The sequence below is a fragment of the Ostrea edulis genome, chromosome 2, assembly GCF_947568905.1.
Source record: "Ostrea edulis chromosome 2, xbOstEdul1.1, whole genome shotgun sequence".
In the NCBI taxonomy this organism is placed as follows: Eukaryota; Metazoa; Mollusca; class Bivalvia; order Ostreida; family Ostreidae; genus Ostrea; species Ostrea edulis.
In genome coordinates, this window is record NC_079165.1 from 81,998,852 (window position 1) to 82,019,271 (window position 20,420).

General features: G+C 35.4%; 2 protein-coding genes across 9 annotated transcripts in view; both read right to left on the reverse strand.

The window, feature by feature from the left end:
• The window catches only part of LOC125680558 (glycerol kinase-like), a 52,188-nt gene extending 49,939 nt beyond the window's left edge, over nucleotides 1-2,249 (reverse strand). For all 3 annotated transcript variants that reach the window (XM_048920244.2, XM_048920245.2, XM_048920246.2), the window contains exon 1: nucleotides 2,042-2,249. In XM_048920244.2, coding sequence (XP_048776201.1) covers nucleotides 2,042-2,104 — 63 coding nt within the window. In that variant the 5' untranslated portion in view covers nucleotides 2,105-2,249. The remainder of the gene's footprint in view (nucleotides 1-2,041) is intronic.
• A 6,948-nt stretch (nucleotides 2,250-9,197) lies between these two features.
• Nucleotides 9,198-20,420, reverse strand: part of LOC125680557 (transforming protein p54/c-ets-1-like) — a 52,348-nt gene continuing 41,125 nt past the window's right edge. For 4 of the 6 annotated variants that reach the window (XM_048920239.2, XM_048920238.2, XM_048920243.2 and 1 more), the window contains 7 exons: nucleotides 16,466-16,588; nucleotides 14,354-14,554; nucleotides 14,026-14,121; nucleotides 13,723-13,800; nucleotides 13,399-13,608; nucleotides 12,432-12,686; nucleotides 9,198-11,796 (listed from right to left, as the gene is read on the reverse strand). In XM_048920239.2, coding sequence (XP_048776196.1) covers nucleotides 11,453-11,796; nucleotides 12,432-12,686; nucleotides 13,399-13,608; nucleotides 13,723-13,800; nucleotides 14,026-14,121; nucleotides 14,354-14,554; nucleotides 16,466-16,588 — 1,307 coding nt within the window. In that variant the 3' untranslated portion in view covers nucleotides 9,198-11,452. The remainder of the gene's footprint in view (nucleotides 11,797-12,431; nucleotides 12,687-13,398; nucleotides 13,609-13,722; nucleotides 13,801-14,025; nucleotides 14,122-14,353; nucleotides 14,555-16,465; nucleotides 16,589-20,420) is intronic. The other 2 variants (XM_056155149.1, XM_048920240.2) reach the window with 1 other exon arrangement.

Here is a 20,420-nt window from a genome sequence, read left to right on the forward strand (position 1 = left end):
GCAGGTTGCTGCCTTCTCCAAACAGTCCTGAAAACCTGAGGAACCACAAAATTAAAATTTCATCACCATCCCCTACCCAACAACCCAATCTCTGAAAACCCGAGGAACCACAAAATTAAAATTTCATAACTATCCTCTACCCAACAACCCAATCTCTGAAAACCTGAGGAACCACAAAATTAAAATTTCATAACCATCCCCTACCCAACAACCCAATCTCTGAAAACCTGAGGAACCACAAAATTAAAATTTTATAACCATCCCCTATCCAACAACCCAATCTCTGAAAACCTTACCCCTTCAGGCTTCACAATAAACAGGTCAAACTCGGTCTTCATAATAAACCATTAGCCCTATGACCCAGCTATGGTACCAATGTTTTTAGGGGATGGTAAATTACTTTATTGAACATTATACACCAGGCTGGGGGGGGGGGGGGGGGGGGGGGGGGGGGGGGGGGGGCTTGATTATCTGAACTTTGAAATAGTTGTCATGGAGACTAAAAACCCTTTTTAACAGATTTACAATAAGGATAGTCATCAACAGCACCACTCATGACCAAGACCAGAATATATCGTTTGTTCCCAAAGAGTTTGGGAGTGAATATGTGATAAGTTTCAGTTTACAGGGCTTAAAGGGTGCATGAATCACCGAAATTACCACTATAGTCACCAAAATTACCAATAAAGGGGCCGAAATTACCACTATAGTCACCAAAATTACCAAACAAATTTACTTTATTTTGTCAAAAAATACAGTTTTTGTAAAAGGTAATCTGAAAAAAATTTAAAACCCCTGCTGGACTCGAACCTGCGACCTACAGTTCAGCAGTCGGTATTCTAACCTACTGAGCTAATCAGCTATATATTCAAATGGAAAAGGAAAAGTCAAATATTGCTGATATCAATTTGTTCATCCATGTTTTTAAAGGAAGTCAGCCATTATGACGATGTAGAGTACTACCTTAAATGTCTTCACACCTGAAGACATCAACCCAGGATCTTTATCCCCTGGCAGGCATTTTTACCTGTCAGTTCCAGGGGCTGATCTACGGCACCAAATGCAACAGGAAGGGAGAAAATGCAACGGACCAGACCAGGATTCGAACCCGGGCCCCCTGAATCTCTAGTCAGGTGCTCCACCAACCGAGCTAACTGGCCACCGGCGATCGAACCGGCTGACCGATACAGCAGTTACAGACGTCCAAAGATGGATGATGCTAACTCAGCTTAAATTATTATCGTTGCTTTTGTAATCATAAAGGATTATTCTTTCATGCTTTATGTTTTCATTGATGTGTCATATAGATATAGAAATAAAATACACAGCAGTTTTTTTTCATACATTGATCCCTAAATGAAGATATCCACCGTACAAAAATACGAAGAAATGAAGGTAACTGTAAAAAATGGTGTCCGTAACTGATAAGACATCGACAGATACCCATAACTGATCTCGTCTTCCGTGGGTATCTGACGATGCTGATAAGAATACCTAGATAAATGATTTCCACAACTGTCGACTTATGTTATATTTGTGTCTTTTACTACTGTCAATTTCATTGGTAATTTCGGTGATTAGCGGTAATTTCTGTGATTCTATGTAACGGGGCCTAAATGCAACACCCAACATCAAGGTTTAAAAACTCGAGTGATTAAATAATAAATTCACAGGCACTTGATGTTTTAGATATCTAGATCTATAATAAAAAAAATTGTCTTCCTATAAACAAATATATTTTGTTGATAAGGAAGACAATTTTTTTTATTATGGATACAAAAATTTTAAAAATTATTTAAAAACGTCGAGTGCCTGTGAATAAATTGTACAGTATAGCCTACATGTGTACAATTAACACCCTATACAACTTTTAACAAGTTGCATACAAGTGACTTGTGCATATATACTGTGCACATCATGTCCCTTTGACAAGATCCTAGAATGACAAGAATACACGCTCAATCATGGGTACTGAGATATCTATATATATATATATATATTACATGGATTCGGAAATGAAGTTGCAAGTTGGAAACTTTACCAGAAACCTGGAGCTACTCGTACCCTGGTCCACAGCTCCTACAAGAGTTCTTTCGGACGCCATAACTTCCTGTGCTTGACTAGCAATGTTTACATTGCTCCTATCTAATCTACATAAAACCAATCTATCAACCGTACATGTGTACAGGTCAAACCCTTGGGATCAATCACCGGCAAATCCCCTTTCAAGTTATAAAATTCTGAAGGAATAACGGTAAAACTTTTATCATCCGGAATATTTCTTTTAACATATACACAGGCGAGTGATATAGAATAAAGTCATTTTGATTCATACACAATCTACAAAATAAAGTATTTAAATTTACGAATACCCTTTTATTAAAAGTGAGGTAACATTTCCGATCTATTATCAAAGTAGATCTACACCTTATTTTGGATCAATTAGAATCTACTTCTGTTTTATATTTTTTGACACAACAAAAATTAAGTTTTACTTTTCAAATTTGTCAATAATTTCCCTTATCATAGGTAATGATTTTACTGAATTTCAATGTTTGGTTTCAAAATGTTAACGAGATTTATGAATTCGTCATCACAAACTTCCTTGTTTTCCATATAATTTAAAAATAGGTTTAAATATGCGCATCTGGTGCATCAAAATTGGTACCGTATAAGTTTTACATTATGACCCCTGGGTCGAGGCCTCTGCTGGTGGACTGTTAGTCCCCGAGGGTCTCTACAGCCCAGTAGCTAAGTACTTCGTTACTAGCTTGAAAATACGAATGTATATTTAATTGCTGTTATAAAATTTAGAAATTCATTTCAAAATTAAGGATTATCTCCCTCGTGCATAGCTCTTATCCTTGGACGACTTTTTGGCACGCTGTTTTTGGCTATATTTAGCTCTAAAACTTCATAGTTATTTCGGATTTCAAACATTTCGGTTGAGCATCACTGAAGAGACATTATTTGTCGAAATGCGCATCTGGTGCATCAAAATTGGTACCGTATAAGTTTTACATATATATATGTGTGTGTACATCTATTCAAAAGTCAGCATTTTGCAGATTCTATGGTCGTTATAACGATCTAGTTTGCCAAAACAACCTATCATTAGGTCAAATGCTGTCGTGTTTCATACCGATTGTTAGGCCGTTTTCGGCACACTGATTTTGACTACAGATAACTCCGTTTACCTGATCAAGATTTAGGGTTCATGGCGGGTTTGACCGACCGACAGGGGATGCTTACTCCTCCTAGGCATCTGATCCCACTTCTAATATATTGAGGGGTCCGTGTTTGCCCAACTCTCTCTTTTGTATTGCCTATAGGAGTTAAGAGATTGATCACTTTTCGTCATCTTCACATTTCAGGGCCGTAAATTAACCTTCAATTTGGAGGAGGCAGGAAATTAGGCGGGGGTCTGGGGGCCGCCCAGACGCTGAGCACATTTTGTGCACACTGAACACGTTTCGTGCAAAATCCTTGATTCTAGGGCCTTCTAAGATGTTACTTGACTAAAAGAAAGATTTGGAAAGCTTTTTAAGGGAGGTATCATGTTCTTAGTTATTGGAAACAACATAAATTCTAATGAACTTTAAATTTTAATTTTTTTTTACTCAAAAGTTGGAGGAGGCAGCTGCCTCCTCCGCCTCCATGTAATTTACGGCCCTGCTAATAAAAGATTTTAGGGTCTAGAATATTTCCCCACAAGAACTGAAGAAGTTCTGTTATCGAAAACAGCGATGACAGTGCAGAATCAGACGACATCTTAACCAATTTAGAGACCCAGGTAAACATGTTTGTCGAAGATCAGATGTTCGTCAATTTATCTGGTGATAATGAAGATGCCAACATACCCCTTGATCTTTGCACAGGAGATGTAAAATTACGATCTTCAATTGATAAGGGATGCAGGTGTGCGAACATTGAGAATTCTTTCGAGTCAGAAAAAGACTTTTGCTACATTCATATGCATCCTTGAGTAAAAGAAATTCTGTAGACAAATTCTCTATAATCTATACCTTTTAATTAGCGATCTAACAATGCCATAATGTAAGGAAAATCTTCACAATTCAGATAGTACTGCAAAATCTGTATATTTTTGTGAACACCAAGGACATATTTACAAAATTTGAGGTGGATTCTCTCACACGGTAAATTTTAAAATCAATTTCTAAATTTTCACATATGTTACTCGCATCCCATATATCTGCATCATACAAAAGAATTGTTTTAATGGTGGAGTCAAATACATGTACATGTATACTGGTTTTTACTCCTAGATTCAAATTAATAAAGTCATTTCTCACTCCAAGATATTTGTAGCTGGACAAACAATCAACAATGTTATTCTGAGAAAAAAAATTAAATATTGCGTCTAGCTTGACTAAAAACCACGACTCTAGTTTTTTGATATTGACTTTTATAGACACCAATCAGAACAATCGCTTGTATACAGACATATACATTAAACAGTTAACAGTTTGTGTATGAAGTGAGACAACACATCAATACATCTGTCAAAATATGATGGGAAATAATTTATGAATATCATATATAGTGAGGGACTCAAGTTATCCCCTTCACAAACGCCTAACGTGATTGGAAAGGAATTTGTGAAAAAATCTCCAATTTTCACACATGCTTGGTTCCAGTTTGGACCAAAAATTATTACAGTGATTATGTTTTCTTTATCATTTGAAATACTTTTTTAAGTTTGCTATGATTATTAATGCACATTTAGAAAAAGAGAAAAGGATGCACAAAAATTGTGAATTTTGCATCCCCAGGATATTGACTCTAGGACGGGTCCAAATTAATCATATCGTGTTAATGTTACACACATTATATTATGTAAAGTCGTTAGGCACTTTCAAAGTTATTTAAAAAGATAAGTTCTTAAAACGTATAGACGTACTTTTGTTGAATACTAGTATTAATATTCAAAGTAGGATGTTTCCGTAGATTTCGCAGGCCTTAGGACTAGTGATGCTTACATAACTAATACTCAGGTGACCGATAAGGCCTGTGGGTCTCTTGTTGTTTTTTTTAAAGGGGGCATGTGCTGCGGCTGATGCTATTTTGATCAGGTAAACCAAGTACTAGTAATCCGTAGTCAAAATCGGTATGCTAAGAACTGCCTAACAATAGATGCATGTATGAAACACGTCAAACAGCATTCAGCCAAATGACAGGTTGTATTAAAATCATTTGAACAACCACAGTGCGAACGGCCGACTTTAAACAACGGTTGAAAAGCTTGTAGCATAAACTTATTTGTTGAAAGACTGCCTCAATTTTATTAATTTAATTTTGATTTTTAATTTTTTTATTAGTATATTATCAATGATTATTAGCACAAACATTGTACAGCGCATAGAAACTATAGGTAATTTTGCGCTTTATAAATGAATCATAGGAATTTAAGAATCATAGGAATTTAATTTGATTTTAAAAAATCATACGCAGAGCATGCTCTCGTCAGTTAAAATGGTATACTACATCGTCATAATAGCTGACTTCCTATGATTCATTTATAAAGCGCAAAATTACCTATAGTTTCTATACGCTGTACAATGTTTGTGCTAATAATCATTGATAATATAATAATAACAGACCTGCAAGAGCTATAAAGAAAATGATAAAACAATAGAAAGAATTAAAATAAAACATGGTAGTAAAATGACGAATTGGTTGACTTTGAGTTTACAAGATACAATTGGCATACAGGTATTCGTATGCTGGATCAAAATTCAGTTTGCAAGAGCTTGCACATGGAATCCTTGATATTACACTGAATTTTACATTCACAGGGCATATTCACGCTTGAACAAGAGTGTTATTAGGTTCTTGCGGAATGCTTGATGTGCTTCAAGCTCTCAAAGTTCCAGTGACAGTTTATTCCACAATTGTGCACCTAGTGTTTTTATGGCTCTTGTACCGTATTTGTTTGATGACTTCTTCACTACCAGTTTCCATTGGTCTGATGATGATCTCAAGGTCCTATGTGGCTGGTAAACAGGACATAGCTCTCTCATGTATGCTGGTGCTGAGAAAGAGTGTAGTGATTTATGTATGGTTGTCAGCACTTTAAACACAACACATTGATTTACCGGCAGCCAGTGTAGTTGTTGAAGTACCGGCGAAATATGTTGTCTGTAGCATGTTCTTGTGAGACAACGTGCAGCGTTGTTCTGAGCCACTTGTAGTCGGTGCATGGGGCGATCGGTCATGCCAAGCAGGAGGGCATTGTGATAGTCAAGGTGGGATATGACTGTTGCATTGATGACCTTCGCACACGCTTCCTGGGTGAGATGGTGTTTCACCTTGGATATTCTCCTGATGTTGAAGTACATCTTCCTTACCACGGAGTTGACTTGTATTTCCATTGATAAGGTGGCGTCCAGGGCAGCACCGAGGTTTTTAACAGTAGACTTAGGTGTCAATATTGCCTCACAATCTTCAGACATATATCCTTCACAAGGCACTGGTTGTGAGCACTAGCAACCACCATAATCTCAGTTTTTCCATCATTTAGTTTAAGTTTGTTCACACAGTCATCCATGTTCGGACACTTGCTATGTATTCCTCAATAATGTTGACTTGATAGGTCCGCTTGGCAGTGTGTTGTTGTTTTTTTTACACTCAAATGGCTGTAAAGTTGAGTGTCATCTGCGAACCCATGACGGTTTATGGCATAATGGTTGACAACTCTCCTGAGTGGGAGAAGGTACACCAGGAAGAGAAGGGGGCCGAGAAAAGACCCTTGGGGCACTCCGGTGGACAGTGGTACCTCTGAGGACACACTGGTGTTGATCTTCACTGCTTGGATGCGGCCATTCAAGTAAGACTGTACCCAATGGAGTGCTGTGTCCGTCAATCCAGCCTCCACACGTAGTTTCTCCAGCAAGAGGGTATGATCGATGGTATCAAATGCCGCACTTTTAATGAAAATAGTGAACGAAAATACGAGGGGGAGTCAATAAGTAACCAGCCTATCCAATTTCCGATTGACCGAGATGGTCATGATTTTCATGCCTTGAGTACAAAATTACACGCGTATCGAGTCATTCTATAATAAGATATTGAATGTCAAACATGGTTAGTGATGTAAAGGCATGCCTTTCATCTAAAGCCGAGTACCGTGCTATAATTTGGTACTTGTATTTAAAAGGTAAAACAGGCAAGGAAATACACGGCTTATAGTCTATTGGGTTCCCAGATCCCTTAGCGATGAGCAAATGACAATCAAAGCATCAGTATACAGCGCCTTGTTGAAGCGTTTTAGGTCAAAAGATGGTTTTCTTTGCGTCTGGTGATTGTAGATGAGACTTGGGTTCTATATTACTTTGTATGAGCTAGAGAATAAATCTCAGAGTCGTCAGTGAGTAGGGCCTGGGTCCCCGAGGCCAAAGAAGTTCAAGACGCAACCATCTGCTGGCAAGGTGATGACCACAGTATTTTGGGACGCAAAATGTGTTATGTTGGACTTTGTACCCAAAAGAAGTACAATAACTGGAGTGTACTATGCAAACATACTAGACCAGCTGAGAACTGTCACCTGGGAAAAACGCCGAGGTAAACTCCCTGAAAGTGTTTTGCTGCAACAGGACAACGCGAGAGTCCACACTTGCAAAGATGGATGATGTAGAGCGAAACAGGAATGAATCAATACCACATCCCGTCTATTCGCCTGACCTAGCTCCTAGTGACTTCTTCCTATTCCCAAACTTGAAAAAGAATACCCGTAGACGTCATTTCCGGTCTGACTAAGAAGTGGCTGCAGTTGAGGAGTGGGTCAATGGAAAGGACCCCCAACTTTTTTAGTTCTGGGCTGATGGCACTTGAACACCATTGGTTTAAGAACATCATACTAGAGGGTAATTACATCGAAAAAGAAGAGGTGGATCTCAACCGGAAATAAGTTAGGCTGGTTACTTATTGACTCACCCTTGTATTAATATCAGCAATATTGGTATATCTAATTGCCTAGCTGATTTGATCAATGTGTCGCCTGCTGATCTGTAGATCGTGGGTTAAAGTCCAGCAGGGATTTTAAATTTGTCAGATTAATGTCTACTAAAACTGCATTTTTGGACTAAATGAAGTAAATTTGAAAGTTTTCAATTTCAAAATACTATTGTACATATCCTCCACTTTTATTTCTCTACACTACAGCTCCTTTTGCGGAAAATCATGAAATGACGATTTTCCCAGCACTTTTTCAAAATTTGTTATATAGTTGAATGTACGACCTTTGCAAAAATAAACTTGAACACCACATGCAGGTAATAATGTAATATTTGCTACACAGATATGGGAAGTTGACGATGGAGAAGCTGTTTAAAGTCATCCCCTTTGTCATGAGGTTCACTTGTTAGTTTACCATTAACATCCAAGTTCAAAATTGCAAAATGTTACAATCCCTGCACGGAGGCAGATCTTGAGGGGGGTGGTTACAGGAGTTGCAACCCCCCTTCTGGATCCATCCCTCCCTTGTGACACCTTCCTCCTTAAAAAAATTCTGGATCCACCCCTGCCTTGTGACACTCCCCTCCCTCCCTGAAAATGTTCTGGATCCCCCCTGCCTTATGACATCTCCCTCACTCCCTGAAAATGTTCTGGATCCACCCCTGCCCTTGTGACACTCCCCTCCCTCCCTGAAAATGTTCTGGATCCCCCCTGCCTTATGACATCTCCCTCACTCCCTGAAAATGTTCTGGATCCACCCCTTCCTTGTGACAAGGCCTTTGTAGTAGGATTTGGCTATCATACGACGTACTGTCACCAGCAGCATTCAAACACAGGCAATTGCATCGCTTGGGGTCGAATTCACTATATAAAGAGTACTCTTTATATAGTAAATTCGACCCCAAGCGATACAATTGCCTGTGCATTCAAAGGAATGATCTCTTCTTGTGAGGACCTCACTGACTGAACAGCTTTTAGAAATAGACATCTTGTGTGACTTTTTCTCTCTTTTAGTTCAGCAACATATGTTGAGCTAAACATGCCCACCCTCCCCCCCCCCCCCCCCCCCCCCCAAAAAAACACACCCAACAATCCCACCACATTGATATTGTGGATGCATGGCCCACTTTTGATACTTGTATTTGACTTATTATTATGCTACATTTTGATATGAGCCTTATTTCTTGGTGTTGAACTACAACAGTAACATAAACTAACAAATGTTTGGTTTTATATTTTAATTGTTTTTATTTGTCTTTCTTTACAAATATCTACAATATCAATACAATTTTATATATTTCAATAAAAAAGCAACTTTTAACAATATGATTAAATCAAGGATTTGAATTCCCATAAATCAAAGTGTAACCTTAAAAAGAAAGCATAATAATGATTTTTTGTTTGGTTACAAAAATGCAAGTTGTTCCTGCCTTCAAGGCACAATATGAAAACAAGATGAGTTAATCAAATGTAAGGAAAGTATGAACATCATTGAAAGCTGTACAAGGATCAACAACTAGTATAAAATATATACAAAATGCATGATAGATCAACAACAGCCATGCATGAGTGGTGAATGTTTCCTCCATACCACCACATACATTTTCTAAGAAACAATGTACAAAACCAATTTTGCGTTTAACTGTACATATTCATCTTATATGGGTAGATCAAAAAGTATAACAATTTTATTAAAAGGAATATTAATGGCTTCTACTCTTTTATTTCTTGTAACAAAACTTTTTTTTTCTCTCCATTTTTTTAACAGACTTTTTAAAACTTATTTTCAAACAAGACATATTTGTGGAAAAACAATCAATTAAGGCACTATTGCTAACACACATTATAATGAAAATTCAATTTTTCTTTTAAATTATCAGAATTTCAATTAATAGTAATAAAAATAAAGAAAAAAAAAAAATGCAATAAATGATTACAAAATGAAAATAATTATCAATGACTGAACACATAATATAATACATTTCAGTTGAAAATCCATAAAGATCTTTTTTTTAAAAAGAAAATTAAAAATTCATTGCAATAAAAATTTATTCCATCCAACGACTTCATGTCCCTCATAAAAAAGTCAAAATATGATATTGAACACAAAATAGTGTGGTTAGTATATTCCTACCACATTTAATCTCTCCGTGTAAAAACAGTCTTTGATCAATGATACATGTATTATTATAAGATAGAAATTAAAATAAATGAACACAATATTGGATTTTACTGCAACATTTTTGAAAACATACGCAAAAGAACTTTATTTGACTAGGTTTCTGAACAAAATTAAAATGAATAAAACCAATCAAGAATCTACACACAATTACAGACCTTCAATTTCCTTAAGAACACTTCAAAAAATCACCCAGATCGTAAAATTGCGATGACATGAATAAACTTATCTACAATAATGAAATACTGAAACTTGTATTAATTTCTCTTTAATGCCAGAGTAATGAAATTATTCAGTTCATTCTAAGTAAGAACAAAACTGGACAACAGTACTGATACCGACTACGTCATATCTCAGCACTATATGTAAAATATATCAAAATGTAACAGATTTTATGCATGATTTTACCAGAAAGGCCTCTATACATACACACATAAATAACAAGTTTTGTTTTGCAACATTACTGTACAAGAGAGCAAGCAGTAAGAACAAAGTATTGCTTTCGAAAATACAAAGGAATGAAATGGTGATTTAATTTAAATGAAGAATTTAAAAATTTGGGATTTCCTCTTTTTGCATAATTTTAAACAAAAACAAAAAAAGAAAAAAAAAGAATAGTGCTGATCCCCCCCCCCCCCCAAACATTTGCCATGGTAATAAGTGGAATGCATCAAGGTTCAAAATTATGTGTATTTTCATGCATCTATATTTTTGTAAAATCAGACCACATCAGCTGCCTATTCAAATTTTTGACCTATGACACAGTGAGATGTTTTACATAAAATATTTCACATTAATGCTTTTTCAATAGTGTTATACAGGATGTTTCTTTCCAAGAACACAGACGAATATAAATATGTACATTTTATGTTGCTGTAGTTCACATGGCCTTAAATAAAATCAACAAACATAATTTAGGCCTTTCAAAAAACATAACATGCCATTTTTTTGAAAAATATTCAGCTTGAAAAACTGAGATCAATATTTTATGAAAACAACAATGTGACAAATGATATTTATCAATCATAGTCATTCCGATATCATCACATTTTAACTTGAACATCACAAAATCATCCTGTTTTTGATCAGCCAAAGTTACATCACATTCCTTTTCTATTACAAACTGAAAAATCTACTGCTTTACAAAAGAAATCATGACCTCCACATCATGAGCAGTGTCATTAAGATTTAAGAAAAGGAATTTGTGAACCAGAGCTTAAAAAGTGCCCCAAATAAACAACAGAAGTGATTTTGATTCACTTCAAAATTTGCAACCAATCATTAAGGCGACTCGGACTCTCACTCATCATCTTTATCAGCTTGAGGTTTGATATCACATGCTTCAAAAAGTTCCTCTGGCGTATAGCCTAGCAAGCTCTGCAAGTCACACACAAATCTGTAAACATAACGCTTTCCTGCTGTTTTGTGGATGATGTTTTTGTCATAATAGTAACGAAGTCCTCTGCTTAATTTTTCATAATTCATTTTCGGTTTGTTTTTTCTTATTCCCCATCTCCTGGCCACTTCATCTGGATCAGATAGTTTGAATTCCCATCCATCTCCCGTCCAACTGATGAAATGTTGGCAATTTTTGTCTGTCAGCAGCTCTAGAAGAAATTGCCACAGCTGAATAGGTCCACTTCCTGTAAAGCAAATGCATAACGTTACCACATCATGTTACATGCGTTCATCAGCTATACCCGGCTTAGACCAAATCAACCATCTGTTTCACAAGCATTGTGTTTTAAGCCTCTAAAGAGATATTCTTTATTTTATCTGACATTATTTCATAGGACACGAATCTCACTTCCATAGATATGGAATTTCGAGAGATCCTTGTTTAAAGCTAGAGCGCAATGCCTAGTCCAGAGCGATAAGAGACACAAGTTTTCATTGGATGACCAAAAATATACTAACCAATCGTATCAATTAGGAATGCCAAATTTATTTTTGGCCTGATCCTCTATAACTCAGATGTCATGTTTACCTTAAAGTCAAGTGAAAGTAACCATACATTCTATTTTTTTCTTAAGTTTGTTGGATCTCAGCCAATCAGAAAGCTTAAAATCATTTTATAATATAATAAACATGGAAATCATGCCTTCATGTTTATCAATCAAGAAATCCAGTGATTTTTAAAAATGATTTCCAAATACATTTTGAGGTCAACTGGAGTCCCCCTTTCTCCTCCAGTTGCAATCACTGATAATGGTTTAGATAATTCTTAACCATGGAATCTAAAGAATTTGTTTGAACTGTTTTCCAACCGTTAACTTACCAGAATAGCCCACCATGGCTGGAAAGTTGCTTGGTTTGACCTCAGACTGAGGGTAGGAGAGATCTGTGGGTGAGGACTGAAGACTTCTTGACACCCCCATGTTGAGGCCCCCACGATACTCTGATGACCAGCTGTCGTTGAGGCTGCTCTCTGAACAATCGGACCACAAGTACTCCTGCTTAATGCTGGGGACCATCTGGTTCTGGTACACTTGGCTGTACTGATACCGGTTGTCCTGCCTCATGTACTGCTGACCTTTAATTTAACACCAGCAATCAGTATATAGCAAATAGATCAAAACAGGAACATTCACGACAGAAAGATGCTCATTTCTTTACTATTAGGAGGGAGGAGGACAGATAGAAAGTCTTAAAACCATGTTGAACTAGTTTCACTGAACTGAGGCTATAAGGAAAATGTTCTTAATGAGGGGCTTCACAATTTATATCTAGAGTGTATTTATTGTACTAAGGTGGACAATTTTAGGCATTCCTTTTTGTATGATTCTAAATATCGTTGCAAAAAAAATAATAATAAAAAGACTGAAGGAATTAAGCAAGAGGTCTGAAAGGCAGGGCATATCCCCTTGCAGTGAGTGTTTGCAAGTTTTTTCTATGAAGTTCCAGTGACCTTGACCTTTTAAACCCAAAATCAATAGAGTTCTTCTTCTCCTGATAACAAAGCTACATGTGAGGAACAAAAATTGTGGCCTTGGTATGGATTGTCTACAAGCTCAGTGTTATACATACACTCGCAAACTCTCCCACACATGAACGCGCCTATTACCATATATATATATATATATATATATATATATATATATATATATATATATAAGGTCAAGGTCACTGGAACTTCATAGAAAAAACTTGCAATATATATATATATATATATATATATATATATATATATATATATATATATATATATAGAATTCTCAAGTTAATATAAAACTGTGAATGCTAACCATGACAAATATCTGGAATCACTGGCGGATGGAATTTTTGCTCAGGGATGGGAGAATAAAACTCAGTTGTAGGGCTGTTGTCTGAGGTATAGTAGTGTGGAATGGTCTCCAGACTCTGACAGTCTGAGTGGTCATCAAAACTGCCACTGTTAGGAGAATCGCTCACATCATTCAAGGTTTGCATGGATTCTGTTATTGCTCCATATGTACCTACAAAACCGTACGACTATAACTACTAACACTTTAGGGCTTCAATACATTCGAATCTTTTTTTAAAATTCTTATTTTTAAAAATCAGGTTTTCCAACAGAATAGATTGCTTACATGTTTGTGTGTTTGGGACTTTGCCCTCAGTAAGACCATTGTATGCTCCAATTTTGGTGTCTTGGTGACTGGAAAATCCTGAAAATGTAGAAAAGCAAAAAGATTTAAAAAACATGTAAAACGTAGTACAGTAAAAGGTTCTTCACTCTGATCGATATATACACTGTGGAAGATGCAATCGGTGCAAATTTTTGCACAACATACAAAGAGCAAGGCCAAATACATCAGACAATTTGAGTCAACTCATAATGTTATAAAATTGTTGTAATTTGATTTATTTTCTAAATTGCCCAGACAGGTTACCTTGGATAGGGAAGCGGTCTCCAAATTCTGGCATGCATACAGGCTCGCTATAACTACTGGGTGCACTACCAAGGCTGGGATGATCATGTGTTACACCTGTACAGAACACAGGCAATTTTGTTGTCAAAATTGAAAGATTTTGGAGGTTATTTTATGACAGATTTTCTCTCTGTGGTTAATACACTATGTTTATTTTCATTCATATCGACTGAATACTTAGTGCAAATCACAACTATTAAAGGAGCAACATACTATTGTATCTCATGCTAAAAAGAGGAAAGCTGAAAACATCATAATCATGCAAAAGCAGATGACACACAAATCTCACCTTTCTTGAGAATCTCCAGGTGTTCCCACATTATTTCTCCAAGGTATGGGGGAGCCAAATCCAGAAACTGGTCACGCTTCAGTTGACACAGGTCTTTGCCTCTCATGGTAAAATTGCCAGGATTGATTCCTAGGATGTTAAACTCTTGTGCAATCCATTTTAGCCACACCATCACATGGCTTTCTGACCACTGGGCTGGATCTATTAAGAAGAGAGGACTTTCAAAGAAAGCGTGGCTAATATCAAGGAGCCCTAGTGTCTACACCATTTTCATCTATCTCAATTATAAACCAGATTGTATGTATACATATTGAATAGCATATTTACAGGATTTCAGTCTATTCTAGATATATTGAAATTCGGGGACCAACCTGGGCAAAATTTACAATTACTTGGTATACCATTAATTTGAATATAATATTTTTGTTTTAATCTATAACCGTATAACGCGGTTTTTAGTGCATCACAAATTTTGTGAAAATACCCCCAAACACTGTTATTTTTTGGTTAATTTTGCGTAGTTCTTTGTTTGCGATTCTCCAAGTCGAAATTCAGAGTTACAAAGTTTCAATTTTGTTCAGAACAGACATTACTGTTATGACTCACAAGTTAACAGGTGCGTGTACAGAGCGATAACACCTGACCACCATTTAAGATAATCAGTACTACATCCGAGGTGGTGAGTTTCTACTTACTGGGTTATTGGTATACATGTATGGTACAGAATTGGTGTAAATTTTATGGGATTCTAATTGTTTATTATTAAAAAAACACTCGCAAACAAAGCGAAAAATACATTCGCAAAGAATGCGAAAAATGGATTTTCGTGAAAAAAAAAGAAAACGTTATACAGTATTCAAATTAAAGAGAATGTATTGTTTTTTATAAGTGATTTGCATACAAGTAGAATCTACATGTCTTGCTAGACATTGAGAAAACAATCCCATTTATTAAATAGAAATATCTTATTGCACACGTTGACTTTTCTATTTCATAGAAGGCCCAAAACAGTGCTGCGATGAATTAAGGTAGCTCGCTACATCAAGACTTATAGATTTTATGACTTGTCGTCACAATATGGCGATTCAAAACAAATGTTTTGTGAAATTACTTGTATCGATAGATGAGTTTGTATATTTACGTAGCTCAATGGATAAGGTATCCGGTTAAGACCAGTTCCAATCCCCCAGTGTCTTCTGTGTAATTTATTGAAATAAATTTTTCAAAATCATGTTTTTTCTCCAAAATTGCATATTTTTTGCCTTTTAAACATATGTACTTATTGCATAATTATCATATCTTTCATGATTAAATCGTTTCAGGTTGATTTGATAAGGTGTAATACATGAGCCACCTTATAAAGAAAGAAAAGTAGATCCAGATGCTGGTTGTCAGGGGGTGTGTCCCCAAAACATACCATATGTAATATAAATTGCATATCTTAGTTTGTATTTGACCAATCAGAGATGAGAATACAATAAGAATCTATAAATCATTATCATTTCTCTATAGCTTCCTCGGTGAAAGGGAGATAATTCAAATTATTCATCACCTTTATTAGTACTGTATTTTGTATTTTTTGTACATTTTGCTATGACTTTTATTTTGTCCTCATGCACCTTTCACAAATCATGATTGTTATATCTGTTATGCTCCCAGTGGGACCATCATTGGCAGAGTCTATTCATATCTGTTTTTGAAATTTGCGAATATATCTATTTTTTGAAAGTGGAGCTTCTGATTTGTGAAGTGCTGAACAATCTTTTTTTACCTGAATACTTGTCATCTACTGTGTGTTTGATGACTTAAGAAATGAAACATGTCCGTTTGCAACTAAACAGCTGAAGCATTATGATGAACATTGGATGTTGGCATGCTAATTTAGCATAATGTTGGGATTAGATACTTAACATGCAGTCTACAGGCCTATGTGAAAATACATGACTGCATCAAAATGTCAGAGCAATTAAGGTCAGGTCTTCAAAACTCCTATTTTAAAAAATATTAAACCTGACACATAAAAAACTCAATTGAATGCCTACTTTATCCATATATCTGCATATATGACAAGTTTTCTAGAAGAAATGTTTAAAGCAAAGACTTAATATTTACCATTTGAGATGTGATATTTTTGCTGCTCCCTCTCAAAAGTCTTGAAACTCTCATGGACAGCCTGGGACATTTTCTGTGTAGTTCCTGGAGTCAGAGGTGGAACAGCGGTAGTGGAAGGAATATCTGGATGAAAAAAACAACTCTAGTCACAATAGAGCACCACATAAAGGTGTTTCCAGGGTCATCCCCTCCCCACGATCATCTTCGCGAGCCAAGGGTGACGCTCCATGGTGTTTTCCGTTTCAAGACAAGCGAAACACCGTGGAGCATCACCCTTGGCTCACGAAGATGCCCCGCGATACGGAGGCTGAGGCTGTAGAATGTCTCAGCTGATCAAATGTTAGAAAAGTTACCCAAGTCTAGAAACAGCTCAAGATAATTCCCACTTGACATAATGTAAGGGACAACTAAGTTTTATTCACAGATGATGCCTCTTGCATGTGAATATACAGAAGTTTTCTTGTCATTCAATTTATATATGTTGAGAGGCGGAATCAACATAAAATCTAGCCTATCATGAGAAATATTTCTGTGCTATAATTTTTCAATTAGTTTACCTATATTGGTAATTATCACATATATCGTTTACCCAATTCCTGACGTGCTGCAAACCATGAATAATTTTAAGTTTATAATGTACGTATTTCACATTTGAAGAAATGAAATGTTCATCAGGATTGGCTACGATTTTATAAGAAATTAATAATGACATTTCAAAGATGAAATCAAATCAAAGCTAATTTATTGCCATTCTTAAAGCAAGTGGGAGTTATGAAAAGGAATATGTAAAGAAATCCAATTTTCTGAGGGAACAACTATGCAAAAATTACCAAAAACTGGCAAAAATTTTAGGGGTATCAAGTTGATCACAACCATATAAATGTACTTAAGAAACCACAACTTTGTCAAGTAACTATGAAAAAAAATTTCATTAATGAACTTGACTGTACAAAACGTAGTTCAGTTTGGGAATTTTTTTTACTCATTTGAATTGTTTAAAATAATTTTTTACTCATTTGAAAAAAACCTCAATGAAGCAGTACAGTACCTCGCAGTAGATCAGCCACCATGTTTGTTTCACAAGAGTATCTCACAGATCAGTGCTTTTAGAATTGTAGAACATTAGTTTGTTCATAACATTTTAAGCAGCCTGTTTTTCCAGAGAGTTGATAAAATAAGTTTTGAAATAAAAGTCTGTATTCACTAAGAGAACATCGACCCAATCCACTCACAACCTATAGGCATTAGCATAGATCAAAGTGCAAGCAATCATTGGTCTAATGGCCCATGAAATCACAGAGTTGTTCAACCCATTTTTGAACATCTTTTTAAAATCCCAGCTTAGCCAATCAGAGCAGAGCATAAGAAAGTTTAGAGAGACAATTGTGTGTGTTAGTGCATTAGGACATTAATTAAATTCACACATAAAAGCGTGATGTTTGTCTCAAGGATTAATACTACAAATCAGTTTCTATTGTAAGCCTGTGTCATTTCTTATCTCAAATCCATTGTTCCACCACAAAAGAGATATAAGTATATACTTAAGATCTTACTTTTATTTAAATAGTCATTAATGGCTGACCAGTCAATGAAGAAGAGGATGATTATGGGGGGGTCTAGTGAAGAGGTGAGATCACATATTAAGATATTATCCATGATAAACCAAGTCTTCTAATACATTTAGCAAACAAGGAAAAACCTCTTGTAAAGGATTATACAGTTTAAATAATTTTATTCCAGCCACAGACAATGTAAAGGAAAATTGTTTGACTTTGAAATAACACAAATCTTAATGTAAACAAAATTCAAACAAGACAATACAGAACAAAAAGTTGGAATTTTTCAATAATTCTAATTGAACTGAATTAATTTTCATAATGAGCAGTATTTTATAATTTAAAAAGTCATCAATTTGAAATAGAACTGGAATTTATATATTGTGAAAAATGTATATTAATGATATTAATAAATAAGAAGCACTAGAATTACAGTGATATTAAACATGGTTGATCTTCACCTCTTTTTAAAATCAAAATTACTTCTTTTTAAAATCAAAATTACCTCTTTTTAAAATCAAAATTTTATCCATTTATCTCCCCATTTTCCCCCTCCTACACATGAAATACCAGACCTGCTGGAGTATATATATATATATCTATTGAACTTTGTTTCTTGCATGCTGCATATTAAGATCTATAGATCAAAGAAGGTGGGAGAGTGGAAGACAGTTTTATTTCAGATAATGAGGGTGAGTGACTAATGAAAACCACACAAAATGACCATCTTGAAGTGATTTAATGACTGACCATTTAATTTCACTTTTATCTGCCCATATCTGGGCTTTTCTTATGTCCAGTTTAATTGCTTGGCATCATGATGAGAATTTTGTGATAAGAATCCTGGTGATGTTGAATGTGTTGGCATCTTCCTATCTTATCCTATAACATGAAAGACTAGGACTAAGAACAACCAATTGCATCAGCCAATTTATCTTCGAGGTTATCTGAAATCTTCAACTGATTGTAATCAAATTAGGAGAACAGGGGCTTGCTTGATAACAATGCACATGTTAAATGTAATTCAACATCAGAAACTTCAGGTTTTTTTTATACAATTATTTCAACAAGCAAACCAAGGGAAGCAAACCAACCTCTTTACTGGACCATGATACTGAATGCGTGGTTTTCCCGTAACTCTCTATTTGATGTGTTTAGTAACTCTAGAAATTTTGTCCAAATTATTTACAGATGAATTTATCATGTGGCAAATACTGATTGGAACATGCCTTGTACCATATAAATATTTATCATTACCATATGACCTAAGCCCAGCAAAAAATCCTCAACCACATTGCATGCATGTACTAGTCTATATTAGAATTTCAGCTGCTCAGTTCTGAGCAGTCTAGACCAGTTACTTTCAAAACCTACCAACTTTATTTTACTTTTTCTCTCGTTTTTAAAGAATTTTTTTCCCATGTACTGGTCTATCTTGAAACTCGGGCATCTGTGCAGTAAGATCCCTATGCTAAGGCTTAATGTCTGATTGAAAAGAAAACACCAAAAACATTTCTTTAAATTTTTACATTTTACTCCTTTCAAAATTCATTCAGAAAAGCACTTATAGTTAATGTCATTCTGGGTCTCATATCATTTTCCAGACATCCATCACTCACAAACCGTGTTCTTACAATCTGACAGAAAGACAGTTTTTACTACAATTTATCTTTTTGGTGAAGAAGATATCTTATTCTTTTTGGAAATAAAAAAGTATCGGGGAAAACTGGCAGATGTTCAAAGTTATCCACCTGGATTGTATAAAGATTGCAATTTTTCACTCTTCGTGTTTTTTCATATTTCTGATATAATGAAAACTATGGTAATGGTTCCGAAGAAATTAATATGGAGGATCGAAAGACAACATATGATTTGGCAACTAAATTCACAAGAGTGCTAAATCTTAATTTGCTGAAATCATTTCTCATTTTACTTTTTCAAATGTTTTATCAAAAGAACTGCAAAAAACTGAATTGTTATGTAACAAGAAACATGGCCCAAGACAAGAGGCAAAACAGGAGAAAAACACCATTAATGCGATAGCTGACAAGCGGTACTTCAGGTAATGAGTTGTCGCTAGTGTTAAACCAGCAAAGCTGAAAATTGTACAGAATTAACAAATTAAACATTAAAGGACGCCGCTAAAACTACAATGACGTTCAAATGATTCATTAAATTCTCTATCTGGTGACACGTTTTCTCATAAATGAGCTTACATTATGCAGGACAAGAGACTCTCTTTGCATCCCTTTGGAATTCTCAAATTTTGTCCAACAAGGGAAATCAGATGATATTTTTAAATATTAATTTCTACACAATGTCATTAAAAAGAAATTAAAATATGATAAATTGCAATTTATGCAAGATATTGCAAAATTCTAATTAATTAATGATATCAA